At 34.5% G+C, this 23,451-nt stretch overlaps 1 protein-coding gene across 3 annotated transcripts in view; it reads left to right on the top strand.

Annotated features, from left to right (window-relative positions):
- The window catches only part of LOC129744860 (short-chain dehydrogenase/reductase family 16C member 6), a 110,957-nt gene that overhangs the window by 58,729 nt on the left and 28,777 nt on the right, over window positions 1-23,451 (top strand). For all 3 annotated transcript variants that reach the window (XM_055737600.1, XM_055737599.1, XM_055737601.1), the window contains exon 3: window positions 11,227-11,380. In XM_055737600.1, coding sequence (XP_055593575.1) covers window positions 11,227-11,380 — 154 coding nt within the window. The remainder of the gene's footprint in view (window positions 1-11,226; window positions 11,381-23,451) is intronic.

Here is a 23,451-nt window from a genome sequence, read left to right on the forward strand (position 1 = left end):
TATTGTGTTGTAGACGGTGCGCTCAGGTATTTAACTTTAACCGTTTTGTCATTCAATTACCCTTACTTTATGTATTACGGGAGTGTTCCAATCAGATTGTTACAATGTTGCTCACATTGTATGAGCATTTGAGAAGTTAATATTTTGTCAAAGTCGTTGAAGAAAAATTTATGCCTAATGCAATAAAAAAATTGATAAATGTGATAAACGATCTATAAATATCGCTTTGTACCTATAGGTCCGTATCGTAAAAATACTGATTGAAACAGAAGTTAGGTTGAATGAACATTTTCCACAAAACTTGTATGGATGGATACAAATTCAGAATTGAGTTGATTTAAGAAAACAAGCAAAAGTGAGTTGCACCCTTTGAATGGCATCAACATAAAACAACGAGTGTCAACCAATATTTACACGGTCAGTTGCCGAGCAGGAATTGTTCACTACAAACTCAAACCGGCAAAACAAACAGGCAAATATACAATAACTCAATTCGTCACCGGTTAGCACTTAACAAACTTCATACTTCCGCCTGCTCAAAAGTCGATCGCCAAAAAATTACCACCGATGTTCGAAATCGAAATAGCCGGCTCAAGATCGTGATCACATGGGATCCCGAGATCTGACGATTATCTACTGACAGAGGGCGTAAACAAGACTTAGCCACCGAGATCTTCGAAGCTTTTCTTACGGACGGCCATGTCGTCCACTGTAATTGTTTGGCAAACAATTTGTAGGCAAACAAAAGCACCGGGTATGCACTGCTGCACAGTTTGGACAACATTCGGTAACCGAAGTATGGGCAAATATGATACACAAAGAAGGCCTCAACTTAGGCCGGTATCATCGGCGCGACATTGCTAATGACAATTAATTTCCTTGACCATGATAATGAATCCGAACGAAGAGTCAACAGGAGCTACGGCTGCTGGTTGGCCGATTGGAAGAACATATTTGCACTCTTCATGCCACATACCGATTAGAATTATCAAAATAACAAATGACGGCATGCACGCTTTAATTTTCAAGTGACCTGTGGAAATTTTATTAAGAGAATATGTACCGTAGAAGGAAGATGAGATTTGTTGAAGAAGGGGAACTGGGGGTAATACGCCCATGTTTAGAACAATATTTTCTAACTCGTAAATACTGAATACAATCCAATAAATTCGACAATAGTTTTGAAAATGGGATTAATCTTTACCAGAAAAATACAATATAATTCTGATTTTGGTAAAATAGGTGTCATTCGAAATAGATTTTAACTATTTCCTATGCCTTTGTAAATACCACAAACACACAAGACAAAATTATCAGCAAATCCTGATAATCGGATATAACTTTGCACGATCGCAGCTCCCAGAGGTGTTCCATCAAACCGGTAGCCCTTGATCGCGAAGTGATGCAATAGGTGATGATAAGTGTTCAGGTGTATGTTCGTTCATCGGGTGTTTATTTTTGATTACTATATTTTCCGTGGGGTCATCGCAGTCACGAAAGCACTCAAGGCATGAGAGTAAATAGTGTTTGCAAAACTAGCACTCGAATCGACATGGTAAACAGTTGATCTTTCTTTTGCATATCGTCAATGGAAGTTCTGTACATTTCAAAGGTACAGATATTAAACATTGTAAGTTAAACAAATATTTTTTTATTGTAAAGGGTGAAATGGTCAAAATTTGGTCAATATCAACTTGACGTATTTCTTTCAATTTTGCATTTAAAAAACCTGAAAACCCCTCATTTTGGAGGTTTGTGTGTGTGTAGAATGTTGCTTCTATTTTGGTTTTGAAACTCACTCTTCAGTTGTCAAAATGCCGTCCAAGGAAGAAGAACAGCGTATCAAAATCAGCTACTCGCACGCAAAGCTGGCAAAATCGCTAAAAGTTGCCAAAACCAACCGTTACAAATGTAATTAAAGTGTTTGGGGAACGTTTGTCGACAGCCAGGAAGTCTGGATCGGGGGAAAATCGAAAACCGGAAGACGCTGAGACGACAAAGAGAGTTGCCGGTAGTTTCAAGAGAAACCCTAACCTCTCTCTCCGAGATGCCGCAAATAAGCTGGGTGTATCGTCTACAACCGTGCATCGAGCCAAAAAACGAGCCGGACTATCGACTTACAAGAAGGTAGTGACTCCAAATCGCGATGATAAACTAAATACGACGGCCAAAGCGCGATCCCGAAGGCTGTACACGACGATGCTGACGAAGTTTGACTGCGTGCGGACGACGAAACCTACGTCAAAGCCGACTACAAGCAGCTTCCGGGACAGAAGTTTTATACGGCAAAAGGAAGGGGAAAGGTAGCAGATATTTTCAAGTACATGAAACTGTCAAAGTTCGCGAAGAAATATTTGGTTTGGCAAGCCATCTTTACCTGTGGCTTGAAAAGCAGCATTTTCATTCATAGCTTCCGGGACTGTCAACCAAGAAATTTACGTGAAAGAGTGTTTGAATAAACGTCTGCTGCCTTTCCTGAAGAAACACGGTTGTTCCGTACTGTTTTGGCCGGATTTGGCATCTTGCAATTACGGTAAAAATGCCATGGAGTGGTACGCCGTCAACAACGTGCAGGTGGTTCCCAAGGACAAGAACCCTCCCAACACGCCAGAGCTCCGCCCAATTGAGAAATACTAGAAGGCTATTGTCAAGCGGAACCTAAAGAAGACCAAAAAAACTGCTAAGGACGAGCAGCAGTTCAAGGCATACTGGCTTTCTGCGGCGAAGAAGGTGGACAAGGTGGCTGTACAAAATCTGATGGCAGGGGTTAAGCGTAAGGTCCGGCAATTCGGATTTGGAAAAGCGGAAGCCTAACTGAATATTTTTTTCCTGAATTTTATACTAATTATACTTGAAAAAGAAATTTAATTTGATTTTTTAAATAAACGATTTCACCGATTTACACGCGTTTTCCCTTGACGAAATTTTGACCGTATCACCCTTTAAACAAACATTCGAATGATTTTTCTATAAACAAACAAAAACATAAGTCGCAATTCAGATCGAAGAACGCAAAATGTACGTTTAGTCTAAATTGCAAATAAAAGGAATCAAAGAATTTCAGAAAATATGCGTCTAGACTGTCTTGATAAAATTCATTTGATGGGAACTGTTTTTGGTTTCTTCCCATCATCAGGCAGATTAACGTGATCGACAATCATGCAAGCACTTTTAAGCACCTCTGGTATACAAACTCATAGATCAGTTTGTACCTAATTTACGGAAATGAACCTTTACCACGCAACGCAATGAATTTGAATTGGAGATGCTTCCGATACCTGAGTACTTATTCAAATTGTTTTGCATATCGCTAAAGAGACATTTAAAAAATAATTGTTATACAACCTTCTTCATATATAACAGGAAGTTCTAAAAAAAAAACCTACATTTTTTAAAATTAAGGCCAGTCCAAATATCAAATTCTTCCTATATTTTTCAAAACGGGGAAAAATAACCAAAATTATTCCAAAATTAGTTTATTTCTTAAAATTTAAAATTATTAACGGTTTTCGGAAAAGTTTGAGTTTTGTTTCAAAAACTTCATTTTCATAAACTTTGTGGATGCTTCGTGGGTCATTGCATATCGTAATTTCACCGTAAGTGTTCGCTTTGAGCCAAACTGGATCTCCAAGCAGAACCAATTCGCTGGGAGGCACATCCAAAATTTTATCTTCAATGAAATACCTTTTTGTTTGGAAAATGTTGAAAAAACTGACCCACAGGGCATCCGCAATACGAGTCGTGCCCCAAAAAATTCAAGCATGAGTTTGGCAGAAAGGAGACTAGAGAAATGAAAATAGCTTGGACGGTAGCGAAACAATTCTCCCTGTCTGGGTATAGTTTGCACTCTGCCCCGAATTCATTGGGTATACTACTAGTCGGTCATGCGTTTTGACCTAAAAGTCGGAGTTTGTGGGTTTAAATCCAGCACAGTGCAGTCAGTAATTTTCTCAACATTTAAAAAAAATTTCAATTTTTTTTTAACTTCTCTGTACATCTAACCTTTTCTGATTTCTCATTCCCTTTAAAAAAGTACTAGGACTTGACTTGAAAATAAGGCGGTGCCTCCCACCGAAAAGGTTCTGCTTCAAATCAAGTCTTATAATTCTGTCTTGGTACATTTCTTACCTGAAAATTATCAAATTTTCAAGGTGATGGAAAAATTTTAGAGAAACATGAGGATTAAAGAAGAGGAAGAACATAAGCCGTGCGAATCATGAATTTCCTCGACAGGACTTGAATTTAGTATCTTTTATTCAATAATGGATTCAGATCTTGCCTAGATATTCAGATAAAACGTTGTGAAAAAAAAAATCAACAATTTTCAGAAATTGGAATAGTTAAGATTACAACTATTTCTAACATCACTCAAGAAAGTAATTGAGTATGTGATATTAAATATTAAGCTCATTAAACAACATTGTTGAAGACTGCGAATCGATTTGACTTAAAGTTTTTAGAATGTGGAAAGTTAAATTTAGTTTAAAATTTCTCTAAAATTTCGACAAAAGTTTTTTTAGATAAAGAAAAAAAATAAGGAAAAGAAAACTTCAATATCAAGTTTGTGTTTGTTTTGATTATAATATAAGTAAAGATAGTTTTAAGCATAGATTAAGAAATCAGTCTGAATGATATTAAGTTGTCGAAGACCGTGAACAATAAATAAATAAATAAATAAATAAATAAATATCATTGTCTCTCATACATCAAAATTTCTCGCATTCTTCGGAAATGTTAATTGATGAGTGAGAACCTTGATTTTCAAACAATTTATAACGTTTAATATCTTTGCCTTAAAAGTGCCCGAGTTTATTTAATGAATTTTAACCTATTTTCAAAAGTTTTCTTAAGAACAAGAGCAGACAAAAAAACACAATGAAAATTTGGAATCAGCGCCCCAATCTCTAATCTACCATGTTATTTAATGATTAAGATTGGAACTCAAGACAGTTGGCATAGAAGACAAAGATGCTATCGACTACGCTGAGATTTGCTGGGTTATGAGGCACTAGGATAACATTGATACGAAATTTAAAAAAATATGAAAAAATTAAAGTTTCAGTTATATTTTGGAAATAATGTTTGTATCTTGTAAACTAGGTATTCGGTATAAACCAGGGGGATGGCATCCCTATCCTTTGTGATTGAATTTTATAACCATCAATGTTTGGGACCCCACATTTTTTTTGGCTACAAATAAACCTGACATTTGACTGTCAAGGACTCGAACTAAATGTCAAATGCTAGAGAAATATGGTTGTTAGTACACTAACACAACAATCATTCTGGTTCCTCATTGATTGAAATTTTGAATTTTTTCAACTCTGTACTGCTTTGAGAAAAAAAAACATCATAAACGTCTCTCATGATGAATCGAAAATAAAAAAAAAATTTTGCTCGCAAGAAGAATCAGGTTGCCAACCCCCATGGTATAAACCAAATCTTGGTTAAAAATTTCGTCAAAAATCGGTATAAATACCGGAAAATCGGTTTGTGTGGCATCGCTGCTTGCATGTGTTTTCCCTCCTATTATCTCTCTTATTTCTCTATAAGTCGATTCACGCACTGCCTGGCCTCACTGGTTTTGACATTTTGCGATTCCTGTTTTGATTCCTTATTTTCCAATTCTACACACTGAGGAAGCAAAGCAAACATTTCTGTACTCATTTAATTCTCATACACACGTTTTTAGCAAAAGTTCGTTATTCGTTGCTTATGTTTTTTAGTAGTCACAGGCTCGCAAGGCCCGCAGCTAACCCCACTATCTCGCAGGAGGACCGTCGTGATGTTGCTGTTTTGGGTCCCGAACACCACCAGGACGCTGTTGCACTCCGTACGCCGCCCCTGACATGGGGAACAGACGCGTACGAAGCCCCCTAACTCATTCTGCATGCGACCAAAGCATCCACCGGGGTTGGGTACCCGATCTCCGCTAAGGTTGCTCGCACCCCAGCTAGTACCACGGGGAGGTAGAGAATCGGAGTTGCAGACAAGAGGTGATATGACCACTACCCGAAGGTTGGGTGTATGGGGTCTCGAGTTGCACATTGTCTACTTCACTAGCCATGTAAAGTACTCAGCTCAATTTTGGGATAAACAAATTAAAAAGAAAATTAGATGTTTTCAGTATCAAATAATTAAAAATCAATCATTTTGTTTGTTAATCCAGCTGAAATCCAGCTGGAATAGATGAACTTAAACTTAAAAGTTAAACCACTGACCACTGACTGGACACTCGATTTTGGTTTTTGGCGCTGCTCGAAAATGAACGAAAATGTCGATACCAGTAAAATTTTCATGCTCGAATCGCTGTCGCGCAATGTCGACGACAAGAGGCTTCTAGTCAAAAACTGGGAGGAATTTTGTTCTATAAGTCTCGTGTCAGTGTGATGAGTGGTTAAACTGACGTTATTTTTATTCCTCGAAAATGTCATATTGTTAAAATTTATAATAGTTAAGCCTTTTCTTTCGGAATGTTTTCCGGAGAATTTTCCTTTATTAGATTCTTCTGTCCCTGAATAGTGTTGTCGTATAAGTATGTGCATTTGTTTTACAGCTTTCGGTCAAAATAACACAAGAAATTTCCGAACAATCGATTCGGCACATTCGAATTCTTTAGAAGTTTCCACATTTGGACATTTGATGGAATTTTTTATTTCAAGTAGATGCGCTTTCCCAGAATATTCAATGCAAAGTGGGTTGCTCCAGAACAAATTCGTTGAAGAAGGGGTTTGAAAACATGTTGAAACATTTTAATAAACAAACCTCCTTTTCGAATTTTTTTTACGAATTTTCAACTTTCTGTTCATTTCCAAAGAGATAAACATGAGAAATTAAAAAATGCGCTAAATTTAATTCACAAAATGGAACTTGGTTTTTTGCTATCCTTATACTGAGTTTTGAGTAAAATTTCTTGACCGTGCAGCTACACGAAAAATTTCGCCGCACCCCATTTCTCGTTCGTTAAATTTTGTAAACAGGACGTGCGAACTGTCACCACAAAAGGGAGAATACGTCATCGTGAATCGACCCATTACCACCAGGGATGTCAAACACCCAGATTTTGTTCGGATCTTCAAGACATTTTTTCAGGTTTCCAGTCTTTCAATCTTTTGACATCTCTTAAGGCAAATCCAGACTTTTAAGTTTGGGCATGCATTTTTCAACAGAAGAATAGAAGTTGATTTTTTTATGGTGTTATGGTAGGCAATGATGAGAATTAGGAAGAGCTGCGAATTATTAGTGTCAGACAGCCAATATCAGCCGACTTTGATACTGCTTAGCATGTCTATGTCACGCGATACTGATTTTTGGTCAGCGACATAAACTTACAATGTCATGACCAAGTTGAATGAACGACATCATGCTTGATAGGACTTTTTTCTTCTTACAGCCAACGACTACATTTTTTCAACTGTTATACAACTTATAACGTAAAATCCATCCCAACACAGTCAGCAAATGAAATAGAATCGATGTGAATGCGAGTGGAGCGCAAAAATGTCATTCAATATTGACATTGCCGACTGACTGACATTGTAGTTTGGTCATTCAACTGGTAGACGACTTTGATATTCTTTCGATAACATTGACTACTAGACGTTGGTCAGGAGAAAAGACATTGACTGAAATTTACCAGCCTTGGAATTAGGAATTGGATAGTGTGAAAGATAGTGAAATTATGTGATGATACATGTGAAAAATGGAGTTAAACATAGCACGTCCCACGCAATTGATAGTGACAGGAATATCTATGTATTATTCAATTATACGAAAAAAATAATGAGCAGTATACTATCTGAAAAATTTAGATCTGATGATCACTAAGAAGATCACTCTCCAAACTTTTCCCGACATTTTTGAAAATCTTCCATACTTTAAAAAAAAAGTTGGCAACTCTGACTTCGGTTTCGCCGCAAAGAAATCTGAGGGCTGTCCCAACGGTAGATGCAAAACTCGGTTTTCGACCACGCTAAAATAATCCGGCTGGCACCGGTGGCGTAAATTGCTGTTTTAGCACAGTTATCGATTTCAAAATTCCCAACAGTTATACGCCTTTGTTCCAAATTCATGCAAATTTGGAACAGGATTTCAAATTATACGACAGACCGATTTAGTTCACAGTGAGAAAATTTTAGCCATCAATGATTTCTTTCACACATGTTTGGGTAACATTGGGTGTGATAATAGTTTCTTTTTGAGATATTATTTGAATGTTTTTTTTTTCGCTTCAAACAGCCTATACGCTACATAAATTGAGAAAAGATGTTAATAAAAACCATATCAAGTATAAATAATAGATGTCACATTATTCTCGATTTAATATAATTAAATAAAAAGCTATTCATTTGGGCTCGACGAATTGTGAATCCAGTCAGCGTTCTAAAATTTGAAAAAAAAATAAACGTAAAGAAAATTTTAATACTTTTTCGATGAGGTAAAATAAATGTTTATAGTTTGTTTGATAATTGTTGTTTTATTTGAGATATTGAGAGATTTTTAGTTTCGTGTAGAGTGCTCGGAGTTTTCGTCAATATCAGCATATTTTTCTGTATCCATACATAAATTTACAAAGTGAAACAAGTTTTTGTCAAACAAAACTGTCGACAAATCAAAAGAAAATTTCCTTTGACTTTGGGATAAACATTTCTCATTTCCTTTATCAATGTAAGCAAAAACTTGAAAAAAATATTGCTTTTCATTTCATTTTAACAAAACCTTATTCCATTGATTCAAAGCAATTTGATTGAATTAATTGAAGAATTGTTTCAATTGACTTTTTTTCCTCGTTGAGTAGTCATTTTTGCTTTTAAATTAATGAAATCCTGGTAGAATAGTTGAAATCATTGTTCTGTCAAAAAGAATATTCGTAGAATTAATTTTAAGACAATTAACCGTGAAACTCAAAACTTATGCAATTTTTCTAATAAAATGGGTTTTTTCTTCTCAATTATTGAGTGTCTGCAATGAAAGTGTTTCCGTTTTAAATTTGCTCATACACCGGTGGGGAGTGGGTGTTTTAGCCGATTCTAAAATTTCAAGATGTGCTAAAACTGGTACACTTAAAACCAATATTTACGCCTGAACCGTTGCAGGTGCTCTGATTGGTGTAAAATCTATTATCAATTAAATACCTCTATCTCATTCTATTTCGAAATATGACCATGAGGGTGACTTTAAACTAGGGTGGTCTAACCGGTAAAACCGTTCGTTTTCTCAATATCGAAATACCGGTTTTAGACGGTATAAAAACCGGTATTTCCGGTAAATTATTCTTCATCTTTTGGCATTAAAATAGAGGTTGATCTATTAGAATTGACATTGGAAGATGTTTGTTACCAAATAAGTAATTTAATCTCAAATTTTGTTCAATCAGCTTTAAAATCTTAGCCTTAAGGCATGGTTCATGTGAGATTCGATTATTGCTTATAATTTTCAACGAAAGTTTTTGATTTAAAGCTACAGTAGCGTTCAAAAAAAATAAATGAAATAAAATCACGTAAATCAGCGCACAATCTTCTAAAATTAACAAGCTGCCATTTCTTTCTGAGCTGATTTTTTTTTTCAAATTTCCACACAAGTTTAACAATCAAACTAACGCTCCACAAAATTTAAAGACTGTACAATAACTAAAAAAAGGAACTTCTACAGGAATTTTGAGATTTCTTCACAATAGCCACTTGTTTTTTTTTTTTTAATTTAATGCTTGAACAAATATCAACTTCTTCTTTTGTCACACATAAATCACACATAAATTTATATTATTACTAGTGAAATTATTTGAAACCTTTTCCCAAATCCTATACATATGTTGGAAAAATACTGATTTAACCGGTTTTATCGGTTTTCTTAATTACAAATACCAAAATGCTGGATTTAAAAAAAACGGTATAACCGACCCCCCTACTTCAAACTTTAGGAAGTATTATGATTCATTGAAAAAATACCAGCCGAAACGGTATCAATTATGATGTTTGAAATATGTACATTATCACACTAGTTTCTGGAAAAGATTGTCAAGTAATAAAGGCATTTGAATATTGAATTTTGTTGGCTACTAAACTGCTTTGTACAGGAATGCAAGCAGCTTTGAGGGATATAAAAAAAGGCACAGAATCATTTTCTGTAACTCACTCCACTCATGAAAATTTGCTTGCAGTGTTTGAAAAAAATGTTAGGTTAATTATAGTTTCAGAAGAAATATTATCCTTCTTCTACTTCTTTTTCTACCAACAACATTTTGGCAACATGAAAGTATCCTGGAAAATGAAAGTTTTACGTCCTTCATTTTTCTATTCAACGTAATCTCTGTTACATTTCAATATACATTGCAGAGATTACTACGGCCAGGCCAACCAGCTGATAAATACCGCTCTGGAAAAGGGGAGGAACAAGGGGAGGAATGAAGCGTGGTGCTCCTTACATTTCATATGCAATTATTTTATATTAAAATCATACAATGCAAAAGTCTAAAATCGAAAAAAGGCTGGATCTTTCTAAATAGGTTATCTTCGGTAGAACACATTCTTCGCTGATTCGGGGTCGTACATCTAAAGTTGGTAGGAGCCTGATTTGAAAACTGATTTGTTTCTCCCCACATTCTATAATTTTTATTTCTATAGCTTGCTTCACAATTTTGTACACCTTTGTTATTTTTAAAACTTTTTACTGGTTATGGTTCCTTAAATATTCACGTTAATTGTACCAAAAGGCACACTTGGTGCATTTTTTTAATAAATCTATCATACCAGAGCTTCACTAACACAAAAAAAGTCTTATATTAAATTGACAAGTTTGTCAGTAAGACTGCAAAATGTCTATTGATTTTATTTTATTTTTAACCAGGTGAAATTTTACAAAACATTGGGGAGCATTTAAATATTTTGAAAATCTCGAAGCTAAATTTGACAAAATTATTGAAAAATTATGAATTGATTTTCTATAAAGAATATTAAGTCTGGTTCAAAAGACGCTTTGTAGACGTTATTCTGATATATCGCTTGTATAATCTAGTTTTGTTATCTTTCTACAGTGTAAGGCTGCCGTTCGTCTATTTTCCTCTTATAACTAAGGGTCTGTTTACAAACAAGTACTAATTGCTCATAATTGAGCAAAAACGAAAATATAAAAATCCCTTCACACTCAGTTGACTCCTACCATTTACTTAATTGTCTTCCTCTCTCTCTCTCTCTCTCTCTCTCTCTCTCTATCTCTCTCCACGAACAGGCGGTCTACTACACCCTCTTTGGAAAGCCGAAGAAAGATCTCAACGGGGAGCTGGCCCTCGTCACCGGAGGCGGAGGCGGTCTCGGGCGGCTGCTAGCCCTCCGGTTAACCAAACTGGGCGCCAAGGTCATCGTGTGGGACATCAACCAGGCCGGTAAGTACTTTAAAATTGCGAGCAACTGCAACTGCAGGACTCGTTTTAGGGACTTGTTTACTCGTTATCTACGTCGGTCGTCAGAACAGTCTTGACACTGACCCTGGGGGCCATCGTCGAATTGAAATCCGCACGCACGTCTCCAGTTGTTGCCCTTTAAGTGCAGCAGTCGGGTTGATGTAGGACTCAATTATGGTCGTGTGACTTATTTCGATTGCAATCTTTACGAGCAACGTCAGTCAGAACACGCCCGACAGATTGTGATTCAAGTGATCTTTTTTTTTTCAACTTTGAAGTCGTTGATGCCTGGTGATACGTAACCTGTGACCGGACGGTGTTACTGCCGCGTTAATTATAACTCGGCAGGGGGCGGCAGTTGTGATTCTTCGGATAGCCGACGCCAGGACGATTGAGACAAGGTTATTGTAGGGTTATTTACAATGGCGATGCACTGGCCGAACGCATGGCCATAAATGTGCAAAACGACACCGCCCAATGATACGGATCACTTGCAAGGGAGTAGGTACCAACTTGTGATGCTCTCGGTAAGCTTCATCAGTAAACCGGTTCAAGGATCAAGGTCGTCCTGTAGACCGGTGAGAATTCTCCTCACTGGGCGGAAGGATGGCTAAGTATAGATCTTATGTGGTCAGCAGTCGTTTTCTCTTGCTCTTGATGGAGGACCCAGTTGACCTTTGCCATAGGTCATGTGATCTTGTTGAAGAGTTCATTATAGGATTGCTAACTCAATCAATAACGGCGTTGCAAGACAGTGAAAAATGCAAAAACAAGAACATAAATATGAACCTGAAGGGTGTTCCACACCAAGTTGCATCACTTTGCAAACTAGAGTGTCCATTTCCCAGCCATTTTTGCGTTCCCGGGAATCGATTAATCTGAGCATCCTTTTCCCCGGGAATTCCCAGGTCCCTGGGTAAAATATTTAAAAAAAGAATATTTTAACCCTTAACGAAAACAAATGATACTAAACATATGTATATTTATAGTATTTTAACATGTTTCACCCTGATTCAGTAGGTGTTATTAAAAATTAACTATATTTTTTGACCATTTAAATTTTAAAACAATTGATTTGGATTCCGTTTTTTTGACATAAACTTCTTAAAGGGAAAAAGGTATTTCCACCGAATAAATTTGAACCTCTTATATAATTCATGCTGCAACCGGTTAAACTAGAGGTCGGCAACATGCGGCTTGCGAGTCGCATGCAGCTCTTTCGGTGAGAATTCGTGACTCTATAACGTAAAATTCAAATCTTGTATATTTCAGTCAAATTTATACCTACTTAAAACTGTACTCAACCAGTAAATAAAGCCTTGCCATGTGGAAAACCTGAAACAAATGGCTTTTTCGTCAGAAAATTCAAGGTTTGAATACTAAATAGAAATGTACATTACTTACTTTGACGAGAACCATTTTTTTGTAATAAATAAAAATAACAAGTATGACTATCAAATTTATGTTTGAAAACAAACATTCGGACAAGAAAAAATGATTCAGTCAGTTATGCAAACTGAATTTGAAATTGAAATTGAAAATGACTTTTATGGAACTTTTCTGAGATTCTCTTCAGAGTCTATTGAGATTCGTTTGAGAATCTTTTGAGACCCTATAAAAATTATTTCAAGATTGATTCGATTCTCTGTAGACTGTTTTCAGAGCAACCTTAAAAGCTCTTTTTAAAGCCATAAGACGCTCTTTTATGACTCTTGAGAACTCTTTTGACTCTTTTAGACATTTTTTCAAACTCATTAAGGGCTTTTTCAGAACTCGTGAGATTGGTCTGAGACTGTTTTTGAATCGATCTATAACTTTTATAGGGCTTGTTGAGCACTCTGAGAGAATTTCGAGGCTCTCTGGAGCTCTTTTTGATACTCTTTTGAATTTCTTTTGACTTTATTTGACACTTTTGAGCTTGTTTTAAAGTTATTTTCAGACTTTTTGAGATTATAAAGGACAATTTTGAGATTTTTCTGACTGTTGTGGAGCTGTTCCAAAACTCTTCTGAGACACTTTTACAGTTTTTTCAGGACTCTTGAGACACTTTAAAGTATTTTGGTGAAACTTTTACGACTGTTCTGAGATTCTTTAAGGGACTTTTTGGACTTTCCTAGGGAATATTTAAACTCATTTGAGCTTGTTTTTTGGAGTTTTCTTGGACTTTTTTTTGTTCTCAAACTAACTTTAAACTCTTCAGAAAAATAAATTAAAAATCTTTCGAGACTCTCTTAAGACTTTTTGGCGTCTTTTGTGGGCCTCTATCAACACTCTTCTGAAAATTCAAAGACTTTTTTTAGCAATTGAAATGTGAAAAACTTTAGAATAAAAAAAACAAACGTTGAGAATTTAAGTTAATTGGCAAAAAACGTTATATGCAAATATTTTTTTTGGTTTTTTATATCATTTTCCCAATTTTTTTCGAAGGAAAGTTTACATTCATATAAGTTTTTTTTAAAAAAAAAAAACACATTAAAGTATTGTTATATGTATTTTATTGCAGGAATTCATCCACAACTTTTGTTTAACCTATGTATGTTCTATAGACTAGAAATTATGGTTTCAGAGTAAAAATCTCACAAATTTCACGAAACATTTCTGAGTCCCTTGAAGTCCCATTGAAGATTATAATTTGTTTAGTAACCGTTTGAATGACCACAGCACAGTAAGTTATGATTTATGCTTTTATTTATAAAAAAAATTGTTTCCACATACTCAAAAATTCCATAAAATTCTCATTTTAAACTGAATTAAGGAAAAAAATCTAAATAAAAAAAAATCAAATCAAAAACTTATGTCAATTGTGATTTAAAAGCATGCTGATTCTTGATGTTTGAGAAACAGACTAAAATTTTACAGAAATCGAATATTAAACGAATCTTTAAAGTTTTTTTTCAATCAACCCTTAGTTTTCAAAAACTAGAACTGCAAAGTATGAAAACATTATGTTATCTGGAATTTAAAATCTAAATTGGGAATAGAAAAATTAAGAAGTTTTAGAGAGATATTGCATTGCAACTAACAAATGTGGCACTTTCGAACATTGGGATTTTGAAAAAAATAAATTTTTGGTTCGTCTGACTCAAAAGTTTGCCGATTACTGGGTTAGTTCAGTTACAAGCTCTTTAAATATTAGAAAAAAGTGCAGTAATCATCAGTGTACTTAGAAAAAAAACAAAGTGTATGGAGTAATCAATCTTAAAAACTGACTGCATCTTGCTGCAAAAAATTGAGAAGGTTTTTCATTACCGATAGAAGTTTGTTAGATATACCTAAGGTTATCTATTATATCTCGTAAATTCACATGTAACTGCCCATTTGTTACAAATACTTTTTAGTCGATTATTTTGACCGAATCGAAAAAACTTAATAATGAATGAGTATTGTAAAACGGGTCATTCCAATTCTTCTCATTGTATTAAACGAACACAAACAGACACAGAATCTCAATGAAACTTGATGTTTCCTAGAAGAGATTCCTTTTTACTTAACTCTTAGCGTACAACTTTCGAGGATATAATGGCTAGCATCTTACAAAAGCTAAAACCGCCAAACCACAGAAAGAGTACTACGTATGCCGTGACCGGAATTCGATCTCATGCCTCATAGTTTAGAAGACTTGCAGGTATCCTCTACGCCACGGGCTACGGTCATTGTATTTTTTTTTTATTTGAAATCATTTGTCATTTTTCACTTTTAATGCTAAGTTTTTGGACGAACAGAACCATTTTTGGTTGGATAATAATCTGCAGCTGGATTTGCAGTCTTTGGTCATTTAAAAGTACAAACTAAGCTGTAGCGAGGAAGTCGTTTTAGATTTACCTAAGAGCGTATGTATGTATGTATCTCCAGAGCCTAGAATGTGGTAAATTATTTAATAAGCGCTCGTAATAGAGCCTTTTAAATTCTTGTTTTTTCGAACTCAATTTTTTATTTATATGAATTAACTAACATCTCTTTTAAATTGATATCATTTGGGTGCTTTTTTGATCGTTTTAAATAATTCTTTTTTATTTTGATGAGTGTCCAGAGGTCAAATGTCTTTAAGTTTTACCCTTTTATTAAGTATTCGAGTAGAAATTTTCATAAAACGATTGTAAGTTGATGTGATTCTTTCTTGAATATCAATTTATCCATATAAATTACCCCCCCTCCCCCTCTCCCCCTTCCAATGCGGGAGGGCCCACGAACTATACCATAGAAATATCTTGAGTATCTGAAAAATGTCATATGCCACATTTGGCTCCATTTGATAAGAGTTAAGAGATAAGAGTTATGTCAAATAAAATATGTATAAAGCATGCCTCATTCTTCCCGACTCCGCGCTAAAAAAGGAGGGTCTTAAATAATTCATACGTAGACGCAACGCATTGTATAAAATATGGTCCGATTGCTTAATATGTTCTCGATTTAAGCCAAAAAACTGGTAAGGGTGCCCTCCTGTCCTTCACATCCTCCACTGCTGGATTGAAGTCAGGGTCTTTAATAATCATACCCACACTCTTCTTCACTGGAGAAGAGGAGGGGTACCAAACCATCATATAAACATTTCACGTACCGAAATACACTCCCATTTTGGTACCATTTACATGATCAATTCTCGAGTTATGAAGACTTATTACTTTTATATGAAAGACCCCCTCCTCCACTTCCAGGAAAAGGCAGGGGTCCCAAACTATTATAGGAACCTTCCCCGGTTTCCAATACCCCCATCTGCCAAGTTTCCCGCAAACCGGTTCAGTATTTCGAGTCTATAGGGAACAGAAAGACAGACAGACATACAAACAGGCAGATATTGATTTGTATGTATATGGATTTTATCGATTGCTTTCATTCGTCCTGTTTATGTGTATCTATAATTTTAGCTTCTAGTTATATTTCGCGAATCTAATTTAATTGTTTAAAAGTGACCAAACTATTTTTTTTTTTTGCATTTGCTGGCTTATTGCTGCTTTCGCATTTTATTCAAAACCACTGGTTTGTCTTGCAGTATTTAATGTTCTTTTCATTCTCAAAAAAGGCCGGAATAAATTTCAAATCATTCTTTTGTCACTTGGAGCTAGATCATCGCAAGGGGGAGCGGAGAGGATAGGGATGATAATAAAAAAAAATAATGCAAAAAACTAACGAAGTGGAATAAATTGCCTGAAAGTTTGTATGCAATAAAATTGCGCAATATATCATTTTACAAAACCCATTAATCAAGTAATTTTTCATCGAAAAATTCAATAAAATTATTCATACAAAAGGTTGTAAAACTCCCATCTTCCACAATTTGTTTTTTGCTCTTGTAATCTTTCGAATATTTGATAAATTTTTCAAAATTTTCATAAAATACTTCAAAAATTTTTAAGTCCCCTCTTAGGGTTTGTTGTAAATTTAGAAGAGGGGAGAGGATTGACATAAAAAGAAATTAATATTTGTTCCGGCCTAATTAACTTAAACCACAGTTATTTTTAACAAGAAATATGAATCAATAAAAAAAAGTTCAAAAACAAAAGTAATGACTTTTAAAGAGTTGTGTAAGAAGATATCAGTCCATAAGTGGTTTTTTGAGTAGCCTTTTCAAGGAGGTTCGACCTTATGGGGATAGTTTATAGAGGGGTGACATTCCAAGATTCAAATAAAAACGCTTTCAATTTCATGGGAGATTTTTTTCTCGTTCTCTTTATCGGCCGGCTCTGAATTAACCTATGAAATCTACCTACCTGTCGACATCCAACTCGAAGACGTTTGATCATATCAAAATTCGGTTTTGCTAGAACGTGTTGACTAAAATGAATTAACACATTGATGAAGTTGTATTAAATTTCATATTTTCTAGGAAGCAATTTCAAACAATAGAGATATTTTTCATTTCATTTATCCAAAAAGAAATGCGTCTTATTCAAATGCTTTAAAAAAACACTATTGACACTCCCTAGTATGCGGCTCAAGCACTTCTAATGCTTCACCTTGGATTAAATGCAAGATGAAAGAAATTACTTCAACTACTCAGCACCGGCAGCAGCAAAAACCAGTACCACACTTCATGGCATAACTCATTCATGAACCATTGAACCATTCGGAGTTGCTTGTAGGTACCTATCAAGTAGATTTTTGTGTAGAGGTAAGTTGTTTTTTTTGTGCTTCTTTCAACTTCGGCACTGAGGATTCTAACATTGCGAATGGAGCATTTATGGATGTTGTTTGCACAATTTTGTACCTGTTTGGTTGGATTTTTTTTTCACTATTCAATTCGATGGTAGTACTAATCGTTTAAAAGTCATGCACGTGGGGAATTGACCATTGCACTACTAGTGTAAAGTTAACAAGGTTTTCCAGCTACAAGAATTTAGATGCTTTGTGGCGGCCAGAATGAACCATATGATCGTTTGAAGCTGTATTTGACATGTCTTAATAAGAATTGAATAAATCTTTTTTGTGAAAGAGTATCGTTAACTCCTGGAAATCAACAGACGAAAAAAATTACCGAACACGGACCAACAACTAAGGGTATAATGTTAATTTAGCCACGACTCTCAATGATGTAATGTTTGAATGAGAGTGAAAGGATGATAGAATTTTTCTATCAAGCTTAAATTTAAATCGCTGCAGCTGACATGAGCAATTCCAATCTATAAATAAAGAAAAGATTAGACATGGTGCCGTGTTTTAAGTTCCTATATTTTTAAAATTAATTTAGGAAGGTTCCAGCGCCCTGAATTTTCAGGGGATATATCTCAAAGTTATTATTATTATTATTAGGTTTTATTAGTGAGACCTAATCAATAATTTTCAAAGTGGAATATAAAAAATATAGGTAAGGCTATGATCATTTAGTATCCGGGCAGTAACAAACGATTGTATTTTAAAAACTATTCATTTGATCGAAAAACATTCTATGGAGGAAATGAAGGTGTTAATATGACATTTAATATAAAAATATAAAAAAAATATATTTATCAATGATTTCAAGAAATAATCTTACTTTTTCATAAAATCTCTATTTTATCTTTGCACACTCGTGTCAGTCATGTATTGATCTATTATTTTTACCACAGAAGTAAAACCTTTGCAAAATCATGATATTAGCTTAGCTTAGCTTGATTGACTACTCACATCCACCTGAATCATTGAACCCGAAATGCTTTATTATCAATTATTACAAAATGATTTTCACTGAACGAGTTTGTTTCTTTTAATATTAAGTTAATGACATTATTGTATGACTCTCTTTTTTAAACAAATGCATTTCGAATACCATGATCGCAGGCGTGGCTGATTAGAACGAATTCCACACCGTAAAACCTTTGCAAAATCATGATATTTTACACAAACTCACGTGGAAAAAGCAATTGGAATATTGTTGGAACCTTTTTATTAGTAGGCATCTCGAAAAATTTGATCTCTTAAATACGGTTTCAACATAAATTTCTTCGTCCATCAGGACACATCTGTCACATTGCATAAACACCGGTTGCACATGTTGCAATCTAAGGAACTATTCACTATTAGTTATTTAATTGGTGTATACTAGTCGGAAAACACTTTTTGACTGACGGAAATGGATTAATTGCATTATTTACGGGGTCTGCATTCAGTTATCCCCAATAATCATTACTTTTTACCATATTTAAGATCAAGGGTTCCATTCCGATGCTTGATTTGAACTTCGTGTGAATTCTAGAGTGGCTCCTTATACTTCTTAACCATTCGGTCCAAAAAAAAATCAGAAAAAAATCTACAGTTTATGAGTTTTCATGTCGAAAATGAAGAGTTTTCGAGGCAAAAAATGCGCAAAAGGCGCAAATTTGTGCAAAATTATTTTTACCATGTCTTTTTGCATCGTAAATATCACAAACACACATAAACTTAAAAATCTTGCAAAAAAATGAAAAGATAGTCCTTTTCATAACCAATACAACTCTGCTAGAGTTTTTCATATCCGAGCTCTAACAACGTAGCTATCACCGAAATAAAGTGCCCGGATACTAAATGATCATAGCCTTAGAACAATAACCTGTCATTTAAGTAGAGAGATTTTCAATGTGGACTCTACAGCCTCCGGGAGGCTTCGAGACCCTACAAGGGGCTTAGAGCTACTGATTTTTTAATTATCTCAGAAATTTTTTTTTTCAAATACTCCTTGGAGACGATTAGTTCGAAAATATCGGGACACTGAAATCATGGTGATATTATCAAGTTATCTTAACCCTTCGTTTCATAAAGTAACAAATTTGCAACAATTAATGTATGAAAAAAGTGAAAAATCGTATTTTATTTTAAATTTTTTCTTGATGTACTCATCATTTCCAGCTATTTAAAATGATATGCAAGGGAAAATAAAAAAATCATGAAATGAAGGGTAAGTTACAATTGGAACAAATTTCACAAAGTCGAAAAATCGGAGAGTTTATCAAATTTTATATCTCAAACTTTATTTAGTTTCCCCTTCGAGTTTTTTTGGAAAAATCGAAGGGAGGGGGGGTTGTTTTAAAAAGAATTCGTTCCGGCTTTGTTTATGGTCCATAATATTGAGAAAAAAGAATTTTGTATGCCAACATACTTGAAAAAGCATACTTAAATGGTGAACTGAAAGTTCTGAATGTCAATGGAACGATTTTAAAATTGTTTGCCTTTTTCTATAAAAATAATTAATTTGTATGGTTTGAACCCAAATTTGGCCTCCATTTCAATTCATGATTTTAAATCTTGAATTTGAGTTTGATTTTTAAGTTTGGATGCTCTATTCGTAGAAGTCTTCTTCGTCTTGCTACAAACAACCAGCTGTTGCTGGGCAAAGAATCGCACATGTAGTATAATACTGTCGATAAAAACAATGCCCTAGCTCACATATTCAAACTTCTATTCATTTTTTCTACCCAAAGCGCTTTAGCTTAGATCTTTCCACCTAGAAGTCATCATCTTTCAATAAATTCTATTTATTTTCTATAAATTTGCGAAATGCCAACTTAGATTAAAATTAAATAAAAATGTATATTCGGAAGTTTAAAATAATTTATTATGGATGCATATTTATTCAGTTAATGCAAATGACCCATTCCAGCGTGACGTCACAGCGTTTAAATGTTTTTGAATATTTTTAATATTTAATTGCAAAGGATAGGAAAAAAATAATTTCAGTATCCTTCAATCTCTTGAAAATTTGTTAATGGACATTAGAGTGCCCAAATCAGCCGACTTATGAAAATCTTATAAGTTGCAAGTTAAAATGGATCCTAGGCCTAGCACAAAGTCCAAAGCTGAATTAAAGGGATCGGACCAAGGAAGGAGATGGCGCAATGAGCCTGTAATTTGTATGAAATTATGAAAAAAATTGTTTGTTTGTATTTATCCCCTAAATTTATGCAGCATACTTATTTTTTAAAAAATGTGAAAATTAATGAACTAATAATTTTTCTTACTACGCCAACTTGATGTTCCATCATCCTTAAAACTGTGAACATAATTTTTTTAGAAGCCATTGGAGTTGAAAATTGTTGCATGTTGCCCCAGTTGACGGTATCATTAAAAAAAATTGAAAAGTAAAAATAAAAAGAATTGAAGTTTACATTATTTAACAAATTGACCAGGCAATATCAGCCGAAATTTATTAAGTAGATCACTAAATGAAAGTCAATTTTTGTAGCGATTTTCAAAAAGGGAATTTGATTTTTTTCCCCAAACCATCGTCTTTTTGAACATAGATATCATTTGCTCAACTTTTTTTACTCAAAAACGGAAATTTCCAAGGTTTTTTTTCGAAACCATTGTCTTATCAACGTTGGACGTTGATTCGTTGTTTAATAAATAATAATTGCAATCTAAGCCCTGATTTTTTTTCCTTTAATCAGGAAACATTATTTTTGTCATGAAATTCGTAATAAGATGAGGAAAAAAAGCTGTCGGTATCCGAGAAAAACTATAATTTCACAGAATTAAACAAATTTTGTCAAAGAATCTCTGTTACAGTTTACCTTCTCGATTGGTTAATTGTTTCTAAATATTGGAAAAGATTTTCCTAACTAAATTGTCATACTACTAGGACATGCATAGGATAAAGGTCATCATTGCGTGATATTGTAGGTTAGAAGGATCAATGCTATCAATTAAACTCATAAGTATTAGAATTTAAAAAAAAGATTGGCTTACCACTCTGAATAATCAGAAGAGAAATCATGCACCTGAGGATAAACCGACAACGATTGGGGTTAGATTGGGAAATACAAAATTCAAGACTGAAAAACTGTAGGACTGAAAATTGAACTGCAAAATAAAGAACTTATACAACAAATTGAAAACACAACAAGAAGAAAAAATATTCAGTTTTATAGTTGACTGAATCGAAGCGATCGAAAGATTCCATTTAATTCAACGAGCGTTTTCGACAGTTTTATGAACTTGGAATATGTCATGAACAGTTCGTATGAAAGTCAATGGCCGAAAATTTTCCAGATGCACTTCCGAATTCATTATTGAGTAATAATTGCAAAAATATTGAACGATTACTTTTTCTGCCGTCTTTTACTAAATTTGAAATCAGGAATCATGACAACGCTATAATTGCCAAAAAGTTAAACCCCTTTCAGTGGCCTCTTATACAATCTTTGATATCTGTAAATTGATTGCCCTTCCCTCAAAACTCTCGTGTGCAAATTTTCAAAGCAATCCATTGCATAATTACGTCAATATTGCTAAAACAGTGAAAAATTAATTAATATGGATGATCCGTTTCGTCGACCCCTGGCAAAACATTTAACATCTGAAATCGATTGCCCGTCCCCGAAAAACTACCGTGTGCAAATTTTCATTACAATCCGATGACAAATAACGACGATATTGCGAAAATATTTGAATGTTGATATGGACGACCCCCTTTGTCGCCCATTACACTGAATTTAATACCTGAAATCCATTGCTCGTCCCTCAAAACTCTCGTGTTCCAATTTTCATCTGAATCCGATGTATAATAACGACAATATCGCATTAAAAGTGAATAGTTATTATGGACGACCCCCTTGGCAGACCCTTCTTTTTAATAACTCTTAAATATGTGCAAATTTTCATCCCGATCCGATGTAAAAAACATCGATATCACTAAGATATTGAAAAATTGATAGGGACGACCCCTTTTGCCGGCCCTTTACACTGAATTTGACACCTCAAATCGATTGCTCGTCACTCAAAACTATCGTGTACCAATTTTCAGCTGAATACGATGTATAATAACGTTAATATCGCAAAAACAATGAACAGTTAATATGGACGACCCCTTTGGCTGACCGCTTACACAATATTTGTCTTGTATGGACGACCCCCTACAGAAGGGGTCATCCGAAAATCTGAAAACATTTTTCATCATTCCTGGTCCTAATGAGCATCCATGCCAAATTTCAGGCCTCTTGAACTTAAGGCGGCTGAGTCTATAGAGGACAAACAAACAAACAAACAGAAATTGCTTTTTATATATGGGAGAGTGGGGAATCATGGGCCACTTTTTTTCGTTGTTCCATAACTTCTTTATCATTAAAGATAAAATAAAAATAAAAAATGGTATGGTTTTCTACATTTTCAAGGTACCATAAGGTATTTTTTTTTAAATTTTAATAAGTTATTTTCCTCTAATTCTGACTGGTTGAAAAAAAAGCAATATTTTTTGGATTTTGAAAAATGGTGGGGAATCGTGGGCCACCAAATCCAAATTGACCAAATTACATGTAAAGTTTATGAGTTGACCCAAAACTATGATTTCCTAATTCAGTTCGTTATTTTAAAGCAATTTCAGATGATGAAATAAAAAAGAGAGCTGTGTACGATCGCAAAGAATCCAAAACCTAGCTTGCGAACGTTTTGGCAAATTTCTTATATGAGATGGACAAAATATTTTTCATAACTCTTCATTTGGCATAAGAAAACTTTACAGATAAGAAAAACGTATTTTAAGTTCTAAATGTGTAAGAAAACATAAAAATATAGGTGATTCAAGATGTGTGGCCCACGATTCCCCACAAGCTATGATTTGCAAATTGGTTGCGTTTGTGTGACTTATTGATGTTTCATCAAAAATTTCT

Source organism: Uranotaenia lowii, chromosome 2, assembly GCF_029784155.1.
Source record: "Uranotaenia lowii strain MFRU-FL chromosome 2, ASM2978415v1, whole genome shotgun sequence".
Taxonomy (NCBI): domain Eukaryota; kingdom Metazoa; phylum Arthropoda; class Insecta; order Diptera; family Culicidae; genus Uranotaenia; species Uranotaenia lowii.